Here is a 27,142-nt window from a genome sequence, read left to right as displayed (position 1 = left end):
CAAATTACTAACATAGCATATCAACATATTCAATCACTAATCAAGTCATCGACATAAGCTCATCATTCATCAACAACAATCAAGAAATGATTACTCACATTATTCTTCATTTAACATACATAACTCAACAATACATTTCAAAGTTAGAAGCAAGTAATTATCATTTTCAAAGGATTCACAAAAACATATATGTATATACACATATACAATTCTCCCTTATCACTATTACCAAAATATTTATCATCAAGTAGATTCATCCAGTGTATAAGCACAAGTAAGCAAGATGTGCAATTAGAGCATAGATCATTTATTTACAACCATCGACAAAATCCACCAATGCACGTATACACAATCCACATAAATCACATCATTCAACAATTTCACCAATGCACAAATTCATCAAGTCACATATTCAATTATGACACAATTCATCAACAATCATCATTCACATGCAACCAATAAGACTCATGTCACCATGATATGCACCTAGTTCGACACATATATGCATGTCGTACCAAATCACCTCAAGGTCGTCACCTTCGATGCAACAAAAACATCGTATGTAATATTTCACCCCGTCTTACATAATCTCCGAAGTAAAAGAGCTCAACCCTTTTACAACTACTAGACTCAACATGACTATGATGCATGGACATACAAGCAAAGACTCGACAATGCAAGATCACCTCATAATTTTCACAACAATATAAAGGACAACTTCCAAATATATTGATCATCTCCACAACAATTGCATTATCAAGTATTTACGTCCACACAACATTCAAGTCACAATTCAAATAAGAGTCATCATCACATTATCACCATAATCATCAACAATCATTAGCATCATTCAATATCACATGATAAATATCATATCTCCATATATGAAACTAGTCACCCAAGGTCATAAATTATTTAACTTAAAGAAATCATTTTCGATAAAACCGTATCAAGTGGCAAACGGCCAACCTCGATATAACCCTCAAGTAAGGTAACAATATAAAGTTTGGAAACTCACCAAACAATTTTAATCAATCATGTAATCAAGAGATTAAGCCACTTACAAACCATTGAACATTAGTTCAAAGAATAGCTTAAGTTCGTATGATAAAACCCAAGTTAACATTTTTCACATTCCCACCTGAAATTCTCATTTAACATGATTAAGATGTTTGACCAAACTTACAAATCTTACCTAAGTCTATATGAGTTGTAGGTTCAACTTGTAATCTCAAATAGTTTGCAAAAGTTTGTTTCGACAAAATCCAATTTTCCCCAAAAATGTACAAGTTATAGCCCAAAACGGAAAATTTCAAGTTTAGGTAAGCTAAGCATGTTCCAGTAAGTTTAGGGGTTCAAACAGTAGTTGAACAAGTTGAGAGAATCATTTTACAAAGCTCGGATTGGCCCCCTAAGACTCGGAACAAAAGATTAAAGTGGCTGAAACTGGGCTTGCTCGCTTAAGCGAACGAGTTCCAGTAGCCACCTGAAGAGTACGCTTGTTGGTCGCTCATCAGTTCGCTTAAGCGACCACATGGTTCGCTTAAGCGAACGAGTTCCAGTAGCTACCAGAAAGGCACGCTTACTGGTTCGATTGCAGGACGCTTAAGCGGCCAGAACGCACTATGAAGGTTCGCCTAAGCGACCCCTTAAGTGAACGTTCATAGTTATGCAGAAAATGTTACGGGTTTCAACCCCTTTTTACCCAAAATCCCTAATTTTGATCTCCTAATGTCCAAATGTGTTTCCAAAGATTGTTTACAGGTCAATATGACTAAAATGATTCACAAAGACACAACAATCATGAAAACAATTAACATTTGAACCAATTCAACCCATTTTACAAAGTCACCAACAACAACTCATTTCTGATCATCAAAACATGAATTATGCACACCCAAGCCATGAATCATCATCAACAACATCACTTAGCAACAACAACATCAATTGAACATGAATCTCAGCATAATTCAACATCAACATATCACAATTTGACATTTAGAGCATAATATGACATATATCATTTTCATGTATTTTGATCATTCAATTTCACCAACAACAAATTAATTATCATCAATTCCTTACATACAAAAAGAACATCATAATTGGAGCACGAATTCTAACAATCATGAACAATTAATCAATTAAGCACTTATTCATGCAACAATTGAAAATTTACACTAAAAATGATTATGATGAATTCTAACCCCCTTACCTTAGTTATCACCAATTCCTAGCCCAAGCTTCACTTTAGCTCCTAGGATCTCTTCCAGTTCTTGAATCTTCAAGCTCCTCTTCTATCTAACCCTTGTTCCTCTTTGCTCCTACTTTCTCTCTCTATCTCTCTCAAAATATCTATGCAAATGAAAATTGTGTGATATTTTCTCTTAAGACAACCCTTATATAGTCTATTCTCTTAATGGGCTTAACCCTAAACCTTAGTGGACTTAATCCACTCCAACTCCATTCTAAAATGTTTTTACACACTCAACGGTAAATTACTAATAACAGTCACTTAACGGTAAAATATCAACAATGGTCACGCAACGGTAAAATACTAATTATTATCCCAGTAACTTAGCAAAATAATGGTTCTCACTAAAACACTAAAAATAATCCTCATAAAAAATTACTAATTTACTCTTACACCCAAAATGATCAAAATACCCATGAGTTCAAAATGACTAAATTACCCTTCTAATACGGAAACCCATGAAAATGCACCAAATGATGAATGATCACACACAAGCATATATAAACACATAATAAAACAATTAAAAATAAATCTAACGAAAATCGGGCTGTTACAAAAAGCTTCTTGGTTAGCACCCATGTTGTCCATCTTCAAGCCAAAGTGTAAAGAGAAAAAAGAGGGCAGTGTAGAAAGTTATAATTTTGCTCTTCTCTCAGCGAGATATGCTCACCGTCAACCAAACTTCCTCAAATATTTTTGGCGTGAGTTAAGTCACGCATGTGTTAAATTCAGTGTAACTTAACTCACGCATGGGTATTTTCGAAAGTTAGGTTGGGAGCGAACAATTTTTGACGGGAGAGTAGCAGAATTTAGAAGGTTATTTTTTTTCTTTTTAAAGGATAATTCAGAAGGTTATTACTTGTAAAAAAAAAAGTAAATGCATGATTTTTTTCATATGTTATTCATTTAATAAAATACTCACACCGACTCTCCTCAAAACAAAATACTCGTACCTGCTATGATTTTTTTAAATTTACAATTTTTTTAAAGTTTTTTTTTACTACTTTTAAAGTTTGTTATAACCGTAAATAATAAATTTTATGCGAAGAATCATACCTAAAACTTATAAATAACTGCACATAAATTTTGTTCTAAAAAGAATACATGATTTTGTTGAGGTGATTTTTACACTTCCAATTTTATCCTTTTATATTTACAATTTTATCATTTTTATTCATTATTAAAATTACTTAGTAAATTTTTTTAAATCGTATATCTGCTATATATAAAGAAAACAATCACTTTCAGTTCTCTTGGGTTGACTTTTTATCTTTCTAAAGTTACCCTCAACTTTCAATACAAATATCACATATATAAAACATGATAAGAATATATTCAAATATTAAAATAAAAGTGTAACAAACACAATATGTGTCTATATTTTTTCCTTTATCATTTAAAAAGTGTAACAAACTATATGAGTATATTTATATTTTTATACTTACTTTTTCATTACTCCAATTATACCCTTAAACAACTTTTTCAATAATAAAGATTGTTGTTTGTGTCATTTAAAAAATAAGAATTTAGATTAATATATTTTTGTTATATTGTCGGTGTAAATAGATAATCATGGTTAGTTTGGTTTCTTATAATTTGAAAGCAACAAACATTTATATATAAGTTTTCCCTAAAAAAAACATTTATATATTAGTTTTAATCAAAATCAAAATTTCATAAAATAAAAAAAAAAAAACATCGTTCTTAATTTTCAAACGTTAACGTAATAAAAAAGCGGAAAGACGAACATCCTTGCAAGACATTCACTAACAATTTCAAAATATAAAATTAAAATAAAAACATAAACATCAACATTAAATAAACAGACACTTACCATTTTTAACCAAAAGATTTCAATATCCTTTGAAATATCCCTAAAAAAAATATCCTTTGTAACTTACATTTGTGTAAAGCCTCCCTGCATTAGGTCATTTATAATCATCGAGTGTTAAACCAATCTAAAATTTAAAGTGGAGAATTACATATGCATTTAGTATGAAATGTTTATAATAGATAAAATAGAAAATATGTTATACAAATGGATAAACTATAAGAATTTAACAAAAACTTCAAAATATATACATTTTCTTCATGATCTTTGTCCTTGAAAAACCATGTAAAGAAATTGCAATCATTGGAACACCATAATCAATCATTTATTATATTTAGCATTAAATTGGCAATAATTTAGATAAAATGTACAGAAAAAAATATATAACCCAAACAATTATCACTAATTAAGTGCTTAGTTTTTGTTTGCATGAGTAAGCGAGAAAAGAAAACATACCCATCAACCAAAACAAAACAACAAGCCGAAACAACTTCACTCAAACTATGAAAAAATCTTCGAAATATTATGAGAATATCTATGATATACTAGCACCAGGGCCCCGAAGCGAGGGTTATGCGTCAAAGCGCATTTGCAATGTTATATGCGTTGGGAAATAAGAAAAAATTAATGATAAAATTCAATACATTGATAAAAACATTGAAATAGTTTTTACTCCTTCCGTTCCAAATTGCATGACGTTTTGGTCATTTCACACGTATTAAGAAATATAATTAATATTGTGTGGGGAAGAAAAATTATTAGTTATTTTACAAAATTATCCTTAATAAATGGTATGGAAAAGATAAATGAAATAATTGAAAGAAGAGAGAGTGATTAATAGTTAAGGATATAATAGGAAAAATAACATTAATATTTCATTGGTATTGTAAAACGACATATAATTTGGGACAATTTTTTTTTTCCAAAACGATATACAATTTGGGACGGAGGGAATATTAAATAGTATAAACTGGTAGACTAAAAATATGTCAAGATATTAAAAATAGTAAAGATCTCATTAATGATAAAGACGATGTTAACGAGTCTCTTGTTTTTTTTTTCCCTAAAAAAAATATGTGTATGTTTTTTATTAAATTGTAATTACTACATTACAATTACGCTTAAATATGGAAATAGTCCCTGTAAATATCTGACATTTTGATTTTAGTCCCTGTAAAAATATATGTTTGGTTTTAGTCCCTGCAAATATAAAAAATTTGGTTTTGGTCCTCTGTATTTTATTTTAGTCTTTGAAAAATTGATTCATATTGGATTTGGTCCTTGTAATATGTAAAATATTTGATTTTTGTCCCTCAAAATGAGGACTAAAATGAATATTATAGGGACCAATTTCAATATGAAATGATTTTACAAGGATTGAAACAAAATACCAAGGACCAAAACCAAATATTCTATATTTGCAGGGACTAAAACCAAAAAAATATTTTTATAAGGGCTAAAACCAAAACGCCAGATATTTACAGGGACCATTTTCATATTTAAACCTTACGATTACTCTTAATATTATTAGGAAAATATATATAAAAAAATCAATTTAACTAATTACAGACATTGGAATAGTTTTTATTAAATATTATAAAGTGATAGACTAATAATATGTCAAAATATTACAAAAGGATAAATATGACATCAATATGTCCCTTTTTTGTGAAGACATGTGTCGTGCTTTTTTATGTATCATTAAGAAATGTTTATATTTTTCATATAAAGTTATAAATAATCAATATGCATTCAATGCATTGTAACAAAAAAATGCATTGTTTTGCATTAAATGTTTTGCAAAGACCTTAGCATCATCGTCTTCACTCTGAGGATCTTTAACATCAAGCGAAGTTAAGTTATTTTTAATCTATTAAATAAAGGGATATTGATATATGTGATTAAATGAACACCAACGAAGTTATTAGTTATCAAATCAAGGTTCAAATTGTGAATTTAAAAAGTTATTTGAATCGAACATTAGGTTCTATTGAAGTCTGTTTTGCCCCTTCTCTCGATTTCTTTTAGCATTGTTTTGCATAGATATGATATTTTAGGCTTGAGGGACACAAAATCAATTGATGACAATGGGGTGTGGGTGAAGAAATCACAGGAAAATTGAAGAAGATGAACTTTCTCTCTCTAATTGCCCTTTTCTCCTTTTTGCCTCTCAACTGTTAGATGAATCCAAAGGTAGAGAATTGCACAGGTATTGATACACTGTTTCTGCTTATGGTGAGGTGAGAATCTTTTCTACTTATCCAAACCAGTAATAGTAGGTCATTTCAACGATTTAAGTTGGACCCAGGTCTAAGCGGTTCAAATTAAATGGACCCTAGGGTATAATTGAGTTTTTTTTGGTTGTTACTTTTCATAATTAGAGAAAGAGAATAGATTCAAGAGTTCGATATGTGGCGATGCATTTAATCTTTAATTTAATATCTAAATATTTTTTTTTTTGGAAACAAATATTTCCTACCAATGAATATTAATTTTTCTTACAATAAAATGTAAAAATTTAAGAGTAATACTTATAAACAATAATTATCTTTTTTAACTCCAGATGTTTGATTTTCCTAAAAAAAAAATAAAAAATCCAATTGCTTGATCCGATGGTAAGAAAACACATCTTAAATAGGTTTCGGATTTAAGTCTCAAATACTCCCTCCGTTTCAAAATACATGTCCATTTTAGAGAAATTTTTTGTTTCAAAATACATGTCTATTTCATAGTTTAAGGATACATTTTGTCTATTTTACCCTTGTCTACCAATTAATTGGATTCTAGATTTTCTCCATAATAATTATTTTCCACTAATAAATGTTGACCCAATTTTAAGTAGATTTACTCATGCACTCTCCCAAAAATACCATACTAACACTGTAGTATAATCATATAAACAGGAGCATTAGAGTACAATTATATTTAGGCTAATTCTATATTCATATAATATGGAGTATTAGAGGACAATTGTATGTAGGCTAATTCTAATTTGTTTATAATGCCATGTTCCGGTTATGTGTTACTTTTTCTTACTTTTTGTTGTACTAACTTTCATCGTTCAATAATCACCATGCAGGTAGTCCAAAAAGAAACTACTAACTTACAGAAAAAGACATCACTGCGGATTATGGGATGTACCAGTTACGTATACTAACAAAAAAGAATTTAAGAAAATGAGATTACATACCAGCTATGTGAGTGTTGCTTTCTTCTCCTGTAGCAAAGTTTTCTTCCTCACCATTTAAATCATGTAGATCTTGATTTAAATCAAACAATGGCTTTTCATTTAAATCAAACAATGGTTCTTCATTTAAATCAAATGGAAAAGCATTGAGATCCATAGCAAATTTTTGTTCTTCATGAATAATATAAATTTGATAAATGAGTACCTGACTCTTATATATAGTGAAAATTTTGGAGGGAAGTTTTTCAATTGAGTTTTAAAAAAAAAAAATTAAGATTAGAGTATAAATTTTGGATTAGAGTATAAATTTTGGAGGGAAGTTTTTCAATTGAGTTTTAAAAAAAAATGATAACCGAAGCATGATTAAAAGAAGTTGAAAAAAAATTGTATTGGCATGCTATTTTCAATACATTGGTATTGAAGGATGATTGAATTTAATTAATTTTGGTATTGGTATTGGTATTGGGAGTAATTATGAGATGGGGTAAATAAATGTAAAATGGAGGAAATCAAAGACAAGGGTATAATAGGAACTTTTGTGTCAAACTAGCTTGTCCTTGGTTACTGCAATTTCTCTAAAATGGACATGTATTTTAAAACGGAGGGAGTAGTACTTTTAGAGGAATTTAAATATAAACAATTTTATGTTTCAAAAAAATATATATAAATAATTTTTGTCGGTGTTATTTGAACCTCAATTGTCTTCTATGCCTTAGATCGTAACTTAATCCCCTCATCTAAATTTATATTAGCAACAAAAAAGCAAAGATTTTTTTTCTTCAAATAGCCTAATAGTTGAAGCTTACATATTTTAAATACAGAGAAGATGGGTGTCCGGGGTTCAAACTTCAACCTTTGTATATATTATGCATTTAACTCTACCAATTGATATAAACTTAAGGAAACAAACTTTCTTGCAATAAAAAAGTCTACAAATACCTAAAAAAAAAATAAAAAAAAAACTCTTCCAATAATTTATTAATTAATTTACGAAACAAACATACATGCAAACTGAGAGGGTGCAAGAGGGGCATACGATGCCGTATAAAGGGTATAATAGGAATAAAGAACCCTTTTTTTTTAATAATAAATAAACCCAATCCGGGAAAAATTCCCGCCATTTTCATTCGGCACCTCAACTTCAGAGAAACCCTAGACGAAGAGAAGAGAAGAGAAAGCGCAAAAATGAAAGAAGAAATCAAATCAGAATTCAAGAAAGCCGGGTTCGATTTTGACGAAGAAGAAGAGATTCTCAGCAAATGTAACTACTTCTTCCTTTTGCTTAATTAATCAAACAATTAACGCTAATAATTTGTTGCTTATCTACTTAATTAATTGCTGCAAAATTTTTAGGTCTCACTTTTTGCATCAACTACAGTCTCACCCCTTCCGATCTCGTCTCAAGCTGGGAAGTTTATTATCTTAACAGGTTCATATTTTGTTAATTTCACACCAATTATTTTTTGTGAATAAGTACTGGTATTATACTTTGTGATCTGTGAAATGTAAAGATATTAGAATCTTTTTATGTTATGAATTTATTTATTGATTTAAAGAATTTTGTTTTTGTTGGAAAATTTACGATTTGAATTTGGTTGGTAATATTTGACAGACAGCTGGATGAACCAATTGTACAAAATGCTGAAATGGAAGGGTTTATGTTGCATCTGCAAAATAATGTGAAAGACGATATTATTAAGGAGGAAACTGGTTTGCATCTTTATTCTATCGGAGATGTAGAAATGTAAGCATATTCTGCTTCGGTGCTTTAATCGCAACTTTGGACATGCATTTGAATTAAGAGTTGTTTTTTTATGTGAAACCTAAAATCTGCAGTTTCTTTAGGCGTAATTCTTCGGCTGAATGTATAAATTTCACAAAAATAAGAATTGTTTTTCATGTAAACCCATTATATACCTCCTTATAGCTTGCATCACCGTGTAAATGTGGAAGAAAATTATCCGACCTTCTGCAAAAAATTCTGCCAGTTGTCAACTGCCTTTTATTTATTCATTAAATTGTTTTTGAACTTGTATCTGTTGGGTCGTAAGGGAAGCCCGGGGGATCGTCACATTGGGACAAAAACAACCTCAGAGAATCTGGCACCAAATATTTACACATAGCATCTATCCCTTTGGTACGAAACATAGGTTGTTGATGCATATTAGGATAGACTCTACTACGTACAGTGGTTTTTATTTATTGTTGTATCTGTTAATGGTCATGAAATAGTTAAATAAAGCAGACGGAGTTGTTGAGTTAAAGGACAGATTTTTCTGATGAAAATCGTTGTATGCAGGATCTTAAATGATGATGATACAAAGGATGATACTCCCAGCACACCAACAAATAATCGTCAAGATGTATATTCGCCTATACATGATACACCATCTTTGTATGGAAATATTTTAGCATCTGGAAAGCCGGCTGATCTGGTTACACCTTTTTCAAAACGGACAGATAGGTTTGCGGTGAAGTTCAGCATCAATACCATACCTGACGTAGAAAATGGAAAACAAGAACTTAATCACGAGAATGAAGAGAATGACGAGTACAATATTGTTTCGAAAATTGTAAGCCGAAAAAGATGTTCATTGGTGATTCATGGATCAGGGCCGAAACCAGGTTGCAGATTCATGTATGATAGGACTGAGGATAAGGTATGTGATATCTAGATTTTCGCGGAGATATTTTCCCTTTTACATTTGTTTGTTGATACCTGATTACTGGTATGTAGATTAATGCTATAGAAAACCGGATTAAAAAACATGCAAGAGCACTTGTAGCCTCTGGGCTCTATGAAGAACCAACAGACCCTTCAATTGCCTCACCGGTGAGTTTAATGCATCCATTTCTCTCATGCATACTCATAATTTTGATGGCAAATTCATTGAGCACCAAATTTTACTTATTGGCTCTTGGCCAATGAAATTTTCATGCTATTTTGATTTTAACATGTGCATTAATTCTGGTCTACATTTACATTGAATGTTCTTTGCCTAAGGGGAAATTTGTCTAATAACTTGAAGTTAATATGCTTTAACAGAGAAGCTTTTTTTCCATTGGCATGATTTGTTGTGACGGAGAAGGCCGTCTTAATGAGAAGTCTGTCATGTTGCAGAGCAGGTGAATAACTATTAGATCTCCATATATTTTTCATACATACATATCCATTGTCTCTTCTCAGGTCGATCTATCTATTGCCAATATGTTGGATTTGATAAGAATTGTTTAGACAAATACTCTTTAGGGTTTACGAACAACTTAGAACAAATACTCTTAGGGGAAATAAGTCAGTCTATTTAATTTGATTAGGTCTTATGTCAACTCAAGGGATGCCATGATGGGGTTTTTTATATTCTGTGATCCATTGTTTTACTTTGGCATGTTGACTTATTTAGGCTCTACTGTCTTTAGTGCATGTTTGGTTTTACTTTTGAGAGGCAAAATTGATTGTAGAAGTATAAATTTGATTTTGATATGTTTGATGTTCTATAGTAGAATTAATGTTGCCTTAATAATGGATCTTAACTTAAATCTTGGGGTTGTAGTTTTTGTCTCCAAACCTATGAAGCATTCACACAGACACGTTGGCACCAGTAAGAAAAAAGAAATAAAAATGACTTAATTGAACAATCACATGTGTCGGTGTTGTGTCTGGGTCGGGCACCGGACACGCCTTCCATAAGAGTTGGTGCTACAGAGCTCCAAACATTTTTTAGCATTAAATTTATTGTAGAACTTCTTTTTACGTTAATTTATCTAAACATAAATTATTTGACTACTTTACCAAAATAAAATTTTGAAATAAATTCATTGAAAATCAATTTTTCCACCAAAGAATCAAACACATTACATACAACACTACTTATCATATATTTGCTACATTTATCTCTTGTAGTTTATATGTTATACATAAATTTGTTTTTTAATATGGTGATACCTCAACAGTATTGAACATTCTGGAGGGGAATGTGTCCGCCTGGACTTGCAACGCTTAAACCATTATTCAGTTTTCCCTGGTCAGGTGAGTAAGAAACATCGAGTTAAATTGTAGGTTTCAAATGTGCAATTGTGTATCATGATTAAAAGTTATAACAGGAAGGCTTCATCTTGATAGGTAGTTGGAATTGGAGGGCATAATCCCAGTGGGCATTGCCTAGTTGCATCTAAATTGGTGGATTATATACCTACCTCTGTTGCCAAGGAGGATTTGAATCCTTCAAAGAAGCAAGCTATTGATAAGGAGAATCAGCCAACTGAACTGCTTTGTAACCAGAGAGAGTTATCAATGGTACGCATCCCATTTTTTGTTTGCTAATGTGTTATCCTGGAAACTAAATTCTGTACTACATTTTATTTTTAATAATGAATTATTTGAAATCATTGAGAAACTTTTCTTCTACAGTTTCACTGAAGTGTCATTTTCATAATAGCAAAATGCCCAACACAGTAACATCCTATCTAGCTAGCCTAGGAATAATCATAGGAAGTGTCATTTTACAATTGAAATATTATATATTTCCACATTGCAAGTTCTTCAAATATTATCGGTGTCTCCCTATACATACTGTATTTCTGTTAATAATTTATAGTTTACACGTGCTCTTGTGCTTAACAGATTATTGCGGCTGGTCCTTTTACTACAACCGACAATTTGTTTTTTGAGCCTCTTGTAGAACTGCTGGCATACGCAAAGCGAAGACCACCACAGTTGCTTGTATTGGTAATTATGCCACCTATACCAGTCTACATCTTTCTTTTTAATCACAATTAGCGGCGCTTAGGGTCTTAAACAGTATTAGCTAGATCATGAGATTGCAAACTTGATGTTATGTTAACAATTGCATTTTATCTCAGCTTGGACCATTTATTGATTCTGAACACCCAGACATCAAGAAAGGAACTGTGGACAGGGATTTTGATGAAATATTTCGTTTGGAAGTCTTGAGGAAGGTAACAACTTTAATAAGATTTGTTTTTGAAATTTTCTTCTGTTATGCCCCAAGTTCTAACCTCCACCTTGGTGCACTTGCTGTTCCCAGTTGGAAGATTATGTAGAAAGTATGGGTTCAGCAGTACGTGTTCTCCTTGTACCATCTATACGGGATGCTAACCATGATTTTGTTTTTCCTCAGGTAATGATAAATCTTATATTCGTTAGCCATTATTTTAGTTTACGCAAATCAAAGATACAAAAACTAATTTGCATAATTTGTTTTTGCAGCCTGCATTTGATATCAGTCAACCTCAGCTTCAGGTATAATGATTTTAAAGCAATAGGAGTTAATCTTCAGAAATGTATGCTAATGTATGGTAGCAGAATATCTTTCACTATGGGCATTGATACTTACATAATTATTTTCTTTTATTATCAGATAGCCAGTCTCACTAATCCTGGAATCTTCGAGGCAAATGAGGTATTGCATTTTGGATAACCGAATCTTATGGCTTGTTTGATGAGCTCCATATTGTAATATCTAGGCTTATCTAGACGAAAAACCTGGCTGACACGCCATAAGCATATTGGTTATGAAATCTAGCTATAGATTGAGAAACCTCTGGTTCTTATTTGTCAATATCACTCTACATCTGCCATTCTATTACACAGTATGTTGAAGGATATTTTTTTAGGTTTTTTTTCTTTCCACTTACTGGTTTTCTTTTCAAACAAGAAGAAACAAATGATAATTATAGGATTTTGTTATTTGCTGGATCTGTGGAGAAGTTTTTTGATCAAGGATTGGGTTTCAGGTCAAAGTTGGTTGCTGCACTTTGGATGTTCTCAAGCAGATCAGCGGGGAGGAGATATCACGAATTTCAGCAGATAGAAAACCTATTGATCGCTTGAGTAGACTTGCAAACCATATTCTTAACCAACAAAGGTAATATTGTTATCTTGTTTCTATGCTTGATGTGAAGTTCAGCAATCATCAGAAACAAATCAAACAATTGATACCTTTCAATTTTATGTCAGTTTCTATCCACTTTATCCACCAGCTGAAAGTGTTCCCTTGGACTTCTCTCTGGCGCCAGAAGCCCTTCAACTACCACTGGTTCCAGATGTTCTTATCTTACCCTCAGACCTCAAGTACTTTGTCAAGGTAAATTATTTTCAGTTTAAACTTGAATTTTTTTTTTAAAAATACTGCAAAATGTTATTTTATGTTTATATTATCTATTTTCACTTTTAATTAGATAAATAACACCATTTTATGCAACAAATCTTCTAAATAATGTGATTGTTTTATAATTAAAAGTGAAAATAGTAAATGTGTCTTGAAAATGAAGTAGTAACATGTTCACCGCGTAGATGCATGCACTTCTAAACATGTATATGCCTGTGAGCAGGGTCGCTGGACAAGTAAAATGCACTTTTTTTTCTTCATGATTGAACATTTATAAATGATTCACTGGGCAGGTTCTTGACAACGAAGGTGAAGAGACCAACCGCATGAAATGCATTGCCGTAAATCCGGGAAGATTAGCCAAAGGGGAAGGAGGAGGCACTTTTGTAGAACTTGATTATAGTGGGGGTCTCGATAAAATTAACGCTTCAATTTTGGCCATTTGAATATTTTGTTTAGAACACTATTTTTCGGGCACCTTTGTAAAATCAATGTCTTACTTTCCTTCAATTAATGTTGAAAAAAAAGAAGAAAATATGTATTATTACAGGTTTTAACTTGATGAGATGAGATGCAAGTGTAACAACGAAATCTTATAAAATCGTTTCAACGAAAACCTTATAAAATCATTTCCTTTCATATGTTGTCGTATAGAATCTTGTTCTTTCAAAAAAAAAAAGAATCTTGTTCTTTCAATTTTATTAACCCTTAACATCTTGTTCAATTCGCAAATGTAATACACACTGTTTTCATTTTGATTTTATTGCGTGCAATTATATGTACATTTATTTTTGTAGGTGGTCGGGATTTGAACCTCGGACCTTGCATATATTATCCGCGTTGTCTCTATTCAACTTTAATTCGACGTCTCTCATCAATTTATTAAATGCTCACATGCTTATCTAATTTTTAATTTTAGAAACAATTTATTCTTTCTTTTTTTGATTAATTATTTACCATTTGATTTCTCCCTACAATTTCTTTTTTTACTAATCTTTGGATTGACTACTCTTTCATTTGTTGGATGGTAGTATTCTTGAGTTCATGCTGCTAATATTCTTGTATCGGATGTTCTAGCATTTGTGTTTTGCTTTCGTTTAATAGCATAAGTTCTTTTTTTTATTTTTTGGTGCAATGTGCTCTTTATAAATCAATTTCCTTTGGTTCTTCTAGGAAAAATAAAAATAAAAAAGGTTAATAGGAATAAAAAAATAAGGATGATAAGCCTTAAAAAAAAGAATGACAGTGAATAATTTTTGGCAAACAAACTATAATAATACCAATAGAGAATTTTTGGTAAATAATTAATCAAAAAAAGAAAGAATAAATTGTTTCTAAAATTAAAATTTAGATAATTTGTTAAGCATGCGAGCATTCAATGAATTGATGTGAAACGTCGGATTAAAGTTGAATTAATGGTTATAATTTGGTGTCAAATTTAATTTGACACCATAGTGTCATTTGATCCTATCCATATATATATATATATATATATATATATATATATGCTAGAACACACCCACTAGTTTTTATGCGGGAGTGTTTTAGCAAGTTATAACTAAAAAATTAATAAATACACCTTAAAGTGTATGTTGCGATAACACACCTTCTAAAAAAAAACAAGTGGGTGTGTTCTAGCAAATCCTATAGGCATTTGCTAAAATACATCCACTTATTTTTTAGAAGGAGTATTTTAACAAGTGAATAACTAAAAAGTGGTTAAATACACATTAAGGTATAGCTTTGTTAAAACACTCTCTCACATAAAAACTAGTGAGTGTGTTCTAGCAAACCCCATATATATATATATATTGACTTCGTTTAAAAAAATAGTAAGATAACCCTTGAATATTTCCTTTTCTTCCTAAAATAAGTAAAATTAAAGATTCATAAAATATTTTTATTTTTGTAATTATTGATGAATATTAAATTATTATCTCAGACATATAATCTAAGCAATTGCCGCAAAGATTTAGCTTTGACATATTTTTGCGTATAATTGAGAATAAAGAACAGTTATTTTCTCAAATTAAATAATCTAAACAATTGCCACAAAAACTTAGCTTTGCCTTTGACATATATTTATTGCGTATAATCAGAATTTAGAACAGTGCATAATAATCCAGTTCCTACTAGCAAAGAACATCTAGGAAGGAAAAACTAATCCTCGGAGGCCAGAAAATATAATTATTATTATTTCCTATAACATGACCTTGTTAAAACACCTTTGATTTCATGAATAAGCTCAACTAGGATTCTACTATAAATCACAAGGTAGAGCTCAAGCAAAACTCAGCAAAGAACAAATTATCATCATATAGAAGTAGTTGAAAACCATTTCGATGAACTGCGATTTAGATGTAGGAGCTCAAATTGCCAGGGAAACAGATCGCTGATTTACATCACCATACCTCCATCAATGGTGAAAACCTGCAACACAGTGATTATAGTATAAAAAACACTTTAGTGATAAGCAGAAAAAGAAACGCTGGAAAACAACATAAAGAACCCTAACATGATAGGATAGATGATCAATTCCAATCATAAAATGAGCATGTCTTAAACTTCAGAGTTTCAATAAGGTGGCGGCTGAGCTTGATATTAGTTACTTATGTAATTATGATATCGAAAGGGCGTTGGTTAAGAAAGGAAATATAAGTATTATTGAAAAATACATTTGTAAATGTACTTGTAAAACGGAACTCATGTGCAAGATCAATTAAGCAAATGACCTGTCCAGTGATGTAACTGGCAGCTTGACTAAGCGCCAAGAATTCCACTAGTCCAGCAACTTCTTCTGGTTGGCCATACCGTCCTAAATTCAACGTACAAATATTAAGTTAAGTGGTTAACAACATCTTTCAATAAACTACAGCTTCAATAAATTATTTCTTGCATTCACCTAATGGAATTGCCTCCAAAATCTTTTTCTCAAGGTCATTTCCTAACTTGGCAGTCATGTCAGATGCAATGAATCCTGGAGCAACAGCATTAACCTGGCAAGAAAACAGGGTTTTTAGCTAAATTTAACAATTGACAATATCAGGAAGAAATGGATATAATTTAGAAAATTACAGTGATGCCTCTGCTAGAATATTCCTTTGCAACAGATTTTGTCAGGCCAATTACTCCTGCTTTTGCAGCAGCATAATTGGCTTGTCCAGCATTGCCAATCAAACCAACAACTGATGAAATGTTGATTATCCTTCCCTGAAAAAATACAACATCCACGTTTAAAAGTAGCAATAAGATAAATACTCTACTTTAAGACTAAAGGTAGCAATAAGATGGATACTACTACAAAAAATTAGAATTAAACTTTGGCAAAAATTCTTATTGTTCCTAGATAGGATTTGTTGAGAAATAAGAGGAATTGTTGAGAAAAAAATTCCACTTTAGGAATAATCAATGACTTGAACGGTCCATTGTTCCTAAATAGGATTCCTACAAGAAATCATAAAATGGGAAGGAAAAAAGAATAAATTTTTGTCACCTTTTTATTCTTCATCATAATCTTAGCAGCTGCCTGCAAAAAAAATTAACAGTCTCATATCAAATTAAAAGGAAAAGGGAAGACATAAATTTAACACAAGACCCGTTCTTCAAAATATTCACCTGTGTGGAAAGAAAAACACCAGTGAGATTTAGATCAATAACCTCCTGCCACTGAGACTTCTTCATTCTCATCAATAAACCATCTCTGGTTATTCCTATAACCATACAATCTTTGTTTGAGTATGAGGGAAGATAGAAAGGGTAGCACAATCACAAGATCTTTTCAACTTACCGGCATTGTTTATCAATACATCAATGGTTCCCCAAGCATCTACTGCCTACAAATGTGAAAGTCATAAAGCAGCAAAGGTAGAACAAGATCAATCTAATAATTCAAGAGTAGCTGCTCACAGTTTTAATCATAGAGTTCACATCAGCTTCATTAGAAACATCTCCACCATATGTTAGAGCTTGCCCACCGAGTGCCTCAATCTACAAATAGTAATCAAACAAATTGATGCAGTTCAGTCAATACCAGTAAAATAGCATGAACACTAATACTCAAATTATACAGATGACAATAGCCGAGATCATTAAAATAATAAACGACAAATATCATCAAGCATGCATCAATATAACATACAACTACAACCACACAGAACTACTGCTGTAAAGCACAGCATTAAAATTATGGTAATGAACAAATTTATATAATGAAAAACCGTACTCCCTCCATCTCAAAATAATAGTCGTTTAATGTTTGTGCACGATATTTAAGGAAATGATTAATTGTGTTTATTTCAATGGTAAAATTAGTATCATTTACCCAAATGCCCTTATTAATTGTAGTTGGTGGAGTTGTTAAGTTGGATGAAATTTAATAAAAAAGGGCATAATAGTGGAAAATAAAATAAAATATTGCATTGGTATTCTAAAGTGACAATTATTTTGAGACAAAGAAAAAAATGCTAAAGAGACAATTATGTTGAGATGGAGAGAGTAGTAATTTTATTTAGAAACTGAGTCATTAACAAAACATAGAGCATGAAAATAGAAGACCATGAAACCCTGGCTAAAAAAAAAACCATAGAATGATCAACAACTTTGGCTTGGAATCGGGAAATAACATGAATTATCATATAGAATTATAGATACATTGCACTGATAAACAAATCTTCAGTGCTATATCACTTGACACTCCTTGTTCTTGAGGGGAAAACTTATCGAAGTTTAAAATTTACAAAAACTATAATATTGTTGGGGTGATAATCTAGCACTGCACCACCAACTTTACAAGTCTACCAAATATTTGGGACACAATGAATATACTAATAACACTACATAAAAAAAAGTTTCTACAATATATTGCATACAAATAAAAACATTACAGATTAAAAGTAAAGATATGAAATTTCAGTCGTGTTTTATGTTTGAAATTTCAGTATATTAGTATAAACTTTAACCATGGTCCTAATAATAGATTGGCATAAAAACAGAAACACTAATGGCAACAATGCACAAACGAATAATCACAAATATTTCAGAAGGTAGTTTTCTACCTCCTTGGAAACCTCTTCAGCTTCCTTGGATGATCTTGCATAGTTGACCAAAACCTGAAAATATTAAGTCCATGTAACCGAACATCAGGATCCAAAAGCATTACGTTTACAGCAATGTAGACAACTCTGATTTCATTGCAAGGACTAAAAGACGGATTTGATAAATTTCTCCAAAACCACTTGTAAAAATAATATCAAAAGAATTTTGTAATAACTGAGTTTTATTAACTTCTAATTTAAGCTGGCTTCTACTTCTCAATTTTTCAGAAACTCTAGTTTAACTTCTCTATTATAATTTGCCAAAAAAAACATCTCTATAACATTTATAAATCAACCAGAACTTTTTTGGAAATGAAGGATTATAAATTGATCTTATTTTAATTGACAACCAAACTGAGCCTAAGGAGAGCTACAAACCTACAAGGAATTCTAACTATTGCCAATTTCTGACAGAAATTTGGGGAAAAAACTAACAACAGAACTAGATTTCTAACAAGATGACCAGAAATTTCATTATTACCGCAAGATCATATTCTTTAGATATTTAGTTTTAAACATAAATACGATCAATTATAACAACCAAAAATAAAAGAGTAATAGTAACACACTCTCTAACACACATTTTTTAACTCGCAATGCAGAAGCTGGTGATTCGGGAACAAGTTACATAAATTGCGATAGAGCCTACTACGTATGAAGAGGAAAATTAACAAAATCGTTTTGAAAATTATGAGTTCATTTTTTGTAACTACTAGAATCTATTCGTACAATTCGAAATTCACCAGAAATAAACATGAATATTGAATAATTTCATTATCAGTTTATGTCTAACAGTTTTCAACGACTAACCTTGCAACCTGCTTTACCTAACGCTAACGCAATTGCTTTTCCAATACCTCTGGAAGCTCCGGTAACAATCACAACCGGCGATTCCACTTTCTGAACTGCTTCGGTTGACGCTTCCGCCAGTGTAGCAACCTGTGCTCTCAAACCTGAAAACGCGCGTTCTCGAATTAGCGAAATTGAAAGGAATTTCATGAAGGAAAAAAAATTAAATGAAAATTTGAGTAAGAGTACCGGTGGAGTTAAACGAAGTGTTGGATCTAGAGTGAAGACCGGAAACCAGACGGGGATGATTGAGAAGTGGAGAGTAATGGCGGATCTGAGTGATTTTACGGTTACCGGTGGCGGCGAAAGTGGCGGAACGGAGAGCGACGCAATTGGATCCGGTAAGAGAAGCCATTGCTGTTTTGAAAGAGAAAATGGAAGAAGCCAGAGGAAATGAAATGAAATGAAGAGAAGAGAGAATGGTTTTGAGTTTTTAAAATGCGTTGTGTTTGTTAGTACTTTGGAAGCTCCGGAGTGTGAGAATGTTGTTACTGAGTGGACGGTACAAACGATGTGTGTGAATGTTGTGTAGTTTCAGTAGGTGAGCTGAGCTGTGAAGCTTAGTAATGGCCATAATAGTGTGCCATATGCTACAAAGGGTACATATGTAAATTCCACTCCTTTTTACTTTTTGATGTCATAAGTTCAAAATACATGATATTTTACACAAATTTCATGTATATAATAGATATATGAAAAAGGGTACATATGAAAAAGCTTGCACAAAAAGAAAACTAAAAAAACCTACCAAAAAAGTTCAAAGTCAAGAAGAGGTGAGTATGAAATTTATAGTATTTATTGATATTATAGATATAATAGTTGAGATGTCTAATTTAAGTTTTTTTATGGCAGGGTCCATGCACATCTAGAGGTAAAGAAATTGAACATCAAGTGTTTTACATATCTCTAACTTGGTGATGGAATTGGCACGCAAGAAAGCATTCAAGTAAACAAAGAATATACTAGTTTGGTAAATTTGGTGCAGATATAAGATTTATTGTTTTGTCTATTTCTCTTTGATAATTCGTATTATAGATGATCTCATACTTTTATTTTAAAATGTACCTGATATTACATTGCATACTAAGCATTCATGTTTTTTATGTAAATATTTTAGCAGGAGCAGAATTGTGTCTGGATCGGTGAAAATGGTAGTGTGAATATTGTAGCTCCCTTCAATCCAAATTAAGATCATCTTGGTGAAGTAAACAAGGTTCAAATATAGATTTTGATGTTGTTTTATTTTTATTTAAAATTAATTTCATAACAGAATTTGGTGTGTTTTATATTTATTTGAACTTTTATATCATGAACATAACTTATTAAGTATGTATTCTTTTCAGGCTCCTTATTTTTCTCATGTCATAAACCATAATGTTGCTTGTTCTGACCTATTACAGGTGTTGGTTTGAAGTTTTCTTATTGATGGAAATACAACATGTTGGTTTTTTACTATGCGGGAATACAACCTCTTTACCTCTCTTTGTAGGATATGAAAATCAACACAATCATCATTGGTTTGAACTGTTGAATGATCCAGCCATCAAAAGCCAAGATTACATTGTCGTTACGATGTTTTTAGTTTGAACTGTTGTCTGGTTTTCTGCAGTCACGACATGAGAGTCTGCATGATTGGTTGTTCCGGTGATGATTGGCTTTTTGTTGTTCTGTTGTTTAGCCATAGGCCTTTTGTTTATGTTTGGTTTTGTTTTCCCTGTTTCGGCCTTTGGTGCCTCCTGGTGTTTGTTTTCATCGGTGCGTGGAGGCTTGTTTGTTTTGATTTGTTTGTAATCTCTAGCCTTTTGTACTCCTTGTGCTAGGCTTTATTGAATGAATTAAGTTGTTTAAGAAAAAACTACTTTTGCAACTTCTTAGCTTTATTTTGTGTTCTATTTTAATATTTTTATTTGAAAAATATATCATGTTATTGATACAAAAAGAAATACAACTTAAAAACATGAAAACTTGAAGCACACAAATTGATGTTCCTGCTTTCATTCATTCACATGTATAACATAGACATTAGTAATATTACATTACATGGATAGTCTTAACACATACTTTCTAAAAGCCAAAGGCTCACCGTTAGTTTTCCTCTTTTTCCTAAAAGTCAAAGCTTGTCCAACAAGGCTATGAGCTGCCCTCTTGCTGCATCTTTTGGTACACAGTAAACTAACATTAAACAAATGAGATGAGATGAGATAACAAGTCTAAACTGTTAAGAGTCCCACATCGGATAGGAGATGGTCTGACAATGTATTTATAAGTGAGGACAATCCTCACCTCACAAATCGATTTTGTGGGGTTGTGTTAGGCCCAACCACCAATTTCTAACATAAACAACCAACAACAATTAAGTTTATAACAACTAGCTTAAGCTTTCCAAGGACCACACTTCACCATACTCTCAACATTCATCTCAACTACAATATTCTGCAATTTATGTTCTTCAATCCAATTTAAGCATCATCGCAGTCCCACAACTTCGACTAGGATCAGAGTCATGGACACATTTTCAATCTTTGTTTTTCCCGTAATGACTGCACCCTCATGGTTTCTAACGATTAGACTCCAACATGTTTGTCGTCTACAAAACAACCCGCATCAATATTAATTTTCAAAACACCCAAAGGAGGGCTTTTCCAACCTGTCGAGTACTCTGGTATAGGCTCTACCAAATTTGTCCCATCTCATCCAATAATACATAGTATATAATTTGATGTATGTGCATCTAAATAATTTTTATTTAGGTTTGTGCTCAAGTAAATGTTGCTCGTAAAGGAGACATGAAAGAACAGGAGGAAATTTAAAAAAATTAAAACAAAAATACCATTGGATTGAGTTAGGGACATTCATTTTAGTCCCTGATATTGGACGTATGAATTATGACATGGCAGCAGAGCTTTACATAACTAGCTTCACTAACATTTTATGGACTGAATTTTCGGAAAAGCGATCTCTCAAGTTTTTCTCAAGACTTAATCTCAACCCTTAACTAACTCTTCTCCATTTTTTTTTCGAATTCCAAAATTCTCTCCTATGTTTCAAGGGTCTAGATCAAGAGAATTCTAATCCTTGAATTTTCTGAGGTTTTTGTATTCACAGGAATTAATTTAAGACCACCTCACAGAGTAAAGACCAATTTGGTGTAATAAACACTCACCACTTTTATTTGTTTTTTTTTAACAAAGCTAGAGTGAGAAAAAGAAACAAAAAGAAAGAAAAACTAGGCTCTAGGGAACCAATTGTTTAACACCAGGAATATGGAAAGAGCAAATAATTGAGCAAATAAGAGAGGCGAATTTTCAAAATAATTATACTTGTTCATTGTTCAAAAGATATGAGTAATAGTTCTATCTGAACAGTATAATGCTCCAGTTTTTAATGAAAATCATGACTGTAAACAAGAAAGTAGGATAACTTGAAAACTTCAGTTTTACGTTCTCTTAACTTTATCATTGCAGCAAACAAGACAAGCAGGCAATATTTGTATTTGTAACAAGTAAAATAACAGATACGAAAGTTGAAGATCTTGTTACAAAATACAAACTACTTTTGTTTATGTCGGATGCATACACAACAACTACAGTAAATAAAGGTTATTATTTGCAGTTACATCGACACACCAATTAGGCTTTCTTTTGGGCAGGTTTCTTGGAATTGTTTTTCCGCCTGACCTTCACCAAAGCTTTATGTAAATCCTAAAAATCAAAGGTAAGAGGAGATCACTCAAATCAGTCATGCCACAAAATTTTCCCAAAACAGATACAACAATAACATAACAATAATAATAAAAAGAGAACTGCTATAGATAAACGCTTCAACACACGCTCATCAACACACACTCCTACAGTCAGCCACATATTCCTCCTTGTTTGGCTACCGGCTATCCAATTTTTTTATTTAATTGTTTATTTATTAATTCTATCATCAAAACAAATCGGAAAGTGGAAACATTCTCGCCATTACCTATTTTCAAAATTCTATGGTTTGACATACATTCACATGGCTCTGCACAGAGGGTCTTATATTTTGGTCAGGTTAATCGCAACTTCGCAAGGGGTGGCGCTCCTCCGAAATGTGAATGGTGGAGGTAGTATGGTTCAGTAGAAATGAGTGGCTCTGTTGCGGTTTCGAGTTATGGAAAGATAACGACGACAATTGCAATCAGAAGTTGCGCACTACGAGCTACGGCGCTGGCGACGGAGACGGCACCAGCAGCGACGACCGACAACAACAGAGTTATATCTTCCCATCTCTAACAAAGCATTTCTATTTCTTATGTGTCCCAATTGATTTTTCATCTTTTTTCTTTCTTGAGATGGAGATGGGCAAGCGAAAAAGAAGGGTGAAGTTGAAGATTAAAGATGTTGAATCTGTTCTCCTTTTCCTACTTTTTAGGTTGTGGGTTTTGGTGGTTCAGATGGAGGTTTCAATGGTTATGGTGGTAGTTTGCTGTTAGAATTAGTGGCAGAAAAGAGAGGAAGTCGACGTAAGTCTTGTGACTGTTTGTTTGAGAGATGAGTTTTGCGTTGCTAATGAAAGGTCCGGTGCTTGACTTTGTTTGAGAGATGAGATGTGAAAATTAATTATTACTCTTTTAAAGTGACTCAAACCTGGTGTGTTGGTAAACAGGTAACTGGCGTTTTGAAAAGAGTAATGTGGCTTAATTTAGAAGTGTGCGTTCATCTGAGTTTGTTAGAGCATTTGCGCCTAGCACTGCTCTAATAAAAATTATGATAATAATAATATAAAGAATTATATTTGTAATTCCATAAGCCCTATTGATCCAAACACAACTACTCATAACTCACAAAGCTAGTCAGATGAAACATGACTCAAACTGCTAGCCCCAGTTGCTTAACCAAACAAATGCGGTAAAGGTCTCCTCCAAGCAGAATTTTCAGTTGGCAGTCGCCCTCTTACTGTATTGGACCACTCCTGGTTACAACTGGCCCAAGACAAGAAGAAGACCCTACCGACAAGGCCTAAAAGCTTGCCTAGTAGTAAGTACTGCCTTCTAATCTCAACCTGGTCTTTGACAGACTTAGGGTGACGTATCAAATATAAATCTTAAATAATAAATGAAGTGAAGAGTCACCTGCGACTAGAGACATAGAAGTGTTAAATTGTGAAGTCTCGAATACGATTATCTAATTAGGTTCAGCCAACTTAGCAGCCAAAATATTTTGTCCCTAAAAACTTACACAAATAGTCTTTTAACACAACATCTGAAAAGGTGCAACGGATGTGGCAATTCACAAATTACAATGTAAAAATAACAGTGAAAAGTTGCATAATTTTTCAGGCAGCAGTTCTCGATAGAACAAGCCCATTAATGCAAATGTAAACTACTTGCTTCTGAATCGATTTCACAAACTTCAAATATCATATATTAATATTAAACCTATAAGGTGATAAATGAGAACAAAAACCTAATTTTCTGGAACACTTTAAGTTTAGGCACATATTTACCTCAATAGGTTCATTTGGCAATGTCCCACGGGTCCAAAGACCCTCCAAATTGTAGTAAGCTCTAGCATTTTCATCAAGTGCATGAACTATTACTTTACCTGAACAAAAGAAATGAATCAGTACTGGAAAAAGGCATGGATAGAACCAAATATTAAATAACTAATTTCAATTTTTTTATAACGAAAAAAACAGAAACAGTCACTAACACAAAATATCATACATTATCTTCGACAAGAGTTTGTTAGAAAGTTTAGTATTCGCTCTAGCTAATAATGGCAAGGAAAAAGGCTATTAAAACCTAAAATCAAATAATATAGAGATCCTTTTCCTTGATGACTTGTCAAGCCACAGGATGCTCTGAGCAATGAAAAGAGTGAACTTGTAAGTGGCCCGTGATAGGATTGTTATATTGCAGCATTCCCACACCGGATACCAAGGATCAAGCAACAATGCCAAAGTAGTTGTAGAATCCAAACATTTCAGTTTATTATTCAATAAGAGGGCCTTGAACACAACGCACACCCAAAAATAGTGCAGGACATTTGTTGAGATTAAGGTCAAAAATAGGTTTGGAAACCCCTAATTCCATGGCCTAACCATGTAGAATGTGCTTAAACGCACAAGGTTATACTCGACCAGAGTCAGCAACCTAACTAATGTGTAGCTGCATACATAGGCACTACTACTAACTAACGGCTAAGAAATTATTTAGGATATAGAAAAGCAGCATCCCTCGGACACCTAAGGTGCATAAGTATCTGCACTATGGTTTATTGTTGGAAAAATGAGTGAAAACATTTCTCGCTGTCACCTTAGAAGCTAATTAACGATGATATACACATTACAGACCATCATGGCAACTATAGTTTTGCAGCCATAGGGTTCTACTGTTCACATTAAGTGGATTATTGAAATTCAACAAAATGAATGGATAAAAAAAATCATGATGTACCGGAGTCAATGACGATCCACTTTCCATCCTCTTGCCCTTGCACACTAGGCAGCATCATTCGCTCAACTCCTATCTGCTTCTGCTTAGCCTGGTCACACAAAAATATTAAAATTAAAATACAAAACAAAAAATAAAATAAAGAAACAACTATTCAATTAGAAAATTGATTCTGGTTAAAAGTGTGTTCAAGTAAAAGCTATTTATGTCTAAAAATCAATTCTGGAATCAAAAGCAACGAACATGCCTGGTAAATAAGGGCTTGAGCGATATTCTTGACGTGCCAAGAGGATCTACCAGTAGCAAGTACCATGAAATCAGTCCAGTCGTTGTGCTTAGGAGCTGGAATTATCTTGACGTCGTCAGCTTGAACGTCCGTAAGAATCTTTTGGATTTCTTGCAGATCGAGGACGCCACCGTCAAAGGCGGTGGTGGATAGAGAGGGAAACCCTAGCTTCCATGGTTGAAGAAGAGAACGCGAGGAACAACCAGCTCGAGCTCGTAGAACTGTCCACATTGGAAACGTGATTTTATAGTATTTTTATTTGAAGATGTTTGGCTCACAAATAAGAACGCGAGCTTTCGTTTTAAAATCGATTCTATTTAAGTGGAAAGGGTAGCGTTGGAACTTGGAAGTGTTGAATGGTGGGTGGTGGTGGAGAGAAAAGAGGGCTCTCAGCTCTGGTTTTTATTTCAAATAAAAAAATGGTAATTTTATATGGGTTTGCAATATTGCATATTACATATATGTAGGGGACATGCATAATTATATGCAGAGGCTGAGGTTCGAACCTCAGACAGACACGCCACTTATTCACCTTTAAAATTGTGAATTCTAGCCATCAGACTACTTGATCTGAAAAAAAAAATAACTAAAAATATTGTAAAAAAAAAACAACTAAAAATAGTAATTTTTTATTGAAAATAACAATTATTTATTAAAAAATACACATTTAGTATAAAATCCACAAATTTCAAATCAAAATTACTATTTTAAACTTCTTAACATGTGCAAATGATAAAAAAAACTTATTTTATTTATATTTGAAATAAAATTTTAATAATTTCATTTTGCGTTTCCATCACAATATTTATATTTGAGTTTCCTTAAACAACATTTTTTAGCTTTTTTTTTTAAATTGAAATTTGTTCCAAACTTTTTTTTATATTAGATTTGTCTTTAATTGTGAATGAAAATAATCAATTGATCATTAAATTATCATTATCTCTTTCTACAAAAATAAATTAGCATTCTCTCGTCAATTTAACTTTTATATTAAGGTATGGTCTTTAAACTATCAGTTTTTCTATCATATCCAAACTTGCATGAGTTAAGAAGTTTAAAATAGAAATTTTGTATTGGAACTTGTACGTTT

The 27,142-nt window shown here is 32.2% G+C and overlaps 3 protein-coding genes across 3 annotated transcripts; 1 reads left to right on the top strand and 2 right to left on the bottom strand.

The window, feature by feature from the left end:
- The first annotated feature begins 8,355 nt into the window (after positions 1-8,355).
- On the top strand, positions 8,356-14,039 carry LOC11441066 (DNA polymerase alpha subunit B). The gene is made up of 16 exons (XM_003601773.4): positions 8,356-8,533; positions 8,626-8,701; positions 8,885-9,016; positions 9,572-9,932; positions 10,010-10,105; positions 10,319-10,398; positions 11,224-11,299; positions 11,393-11,566; positions 11,894-11,998; positions 12,133-12,228; positions 12,318-12,410; positions 12,500-12,532; positions 12,651-12,692; positions 13,027-13,157; positions 13,250-13,376; positions 13,694-14,039. The coding sequence occupies exons 1-16, from the start codon at positions 8,458-8,460 to the stop codon at positions 13,844-13,846; spliced, it is 1,851 nt and encodes a 616-aa protein (XP_003601821.1). The 5' UTR covers positions 8,356-8,457; the 3' UTR covers positions 13,847-14,039.
- Positions 14,040-15,446: 1,407 nt separating this feature from the next.
- Positions 15,447-19,697, bottom strand: LOC11440405 (3-oxoacyl-[acyl-carrier-protein] reductase 4). Its single transcript, XM_003601772.4, has 11 exons — positions 19,532-19,697; positions 19,304-19,446; positions 18,455-18,508; positions 17,307-17,387; positions 17,188-17,233; positions 17,016-17,110; positions 16,894-16,926; positions 16,476-16,610; positions 16,303-16,396; positions 16,133-16,215; positions 15,447-15,830 (listed from the first exon to the last, which is right to left on the bottom strand). The coding sequence occupies exons 1-11, from the start codon at positions 19,695-19,697 to the stop codon at positions 15,798-15,800; spliced, it is 963 nt and encodes a 320-aa protein (XP_003601820.1). The 3' UTR covers positions 15,447-15,797.
- Positions 19,698-22,759: 3,062 nt separating this feature from the next.
- LOC11438622 (protein Iojap-related, mitochondrial) lies at positions 22,760-26,446 on the bottom strand. The gene is made up of 4 exons (XM_003601770.4): positions 26,014-26,446; positions 25,770-25,857; positions 24,818-24,915; positions 22,760-23,043 (listed from the first exon to the last, which is right to left on the bottom strand). Exons 1-4 carry the CDS (start codon positions 26,281-26,283, stop codon positions 22,972-22,974), a joined length of 528 nt encoding a protein of 175 aa, XP_003601818.1. The 5' UTR covers positions 26,284-26,446; the 3' UTR covers positions 22,760-22,971.
- Between the last annotated feature and the right edge of the window lie 696 nt (positions 26,447-27,142).

The sequence above is a fragment of the Medicago truncatula genome, chromosome 3, assembly GCF_003473485.1.
Source record: "Medicago truncatula cultivar Jemalong A17 chromosome 3, MtrunA17r5.0-ANR, whole genome shotgun sequence".
NCBI classification, from domain to species: Eukaryota; Viridiplantae; Streptophyta; class Magnoliopsida; order Fabales; family Fabaceae; genus Medicago; species Medicago truncatula.
Note: the sequence above shows the minus strand (reverse complement) of the source record. Positions and strands in the feature narration are given on the sequence as shown.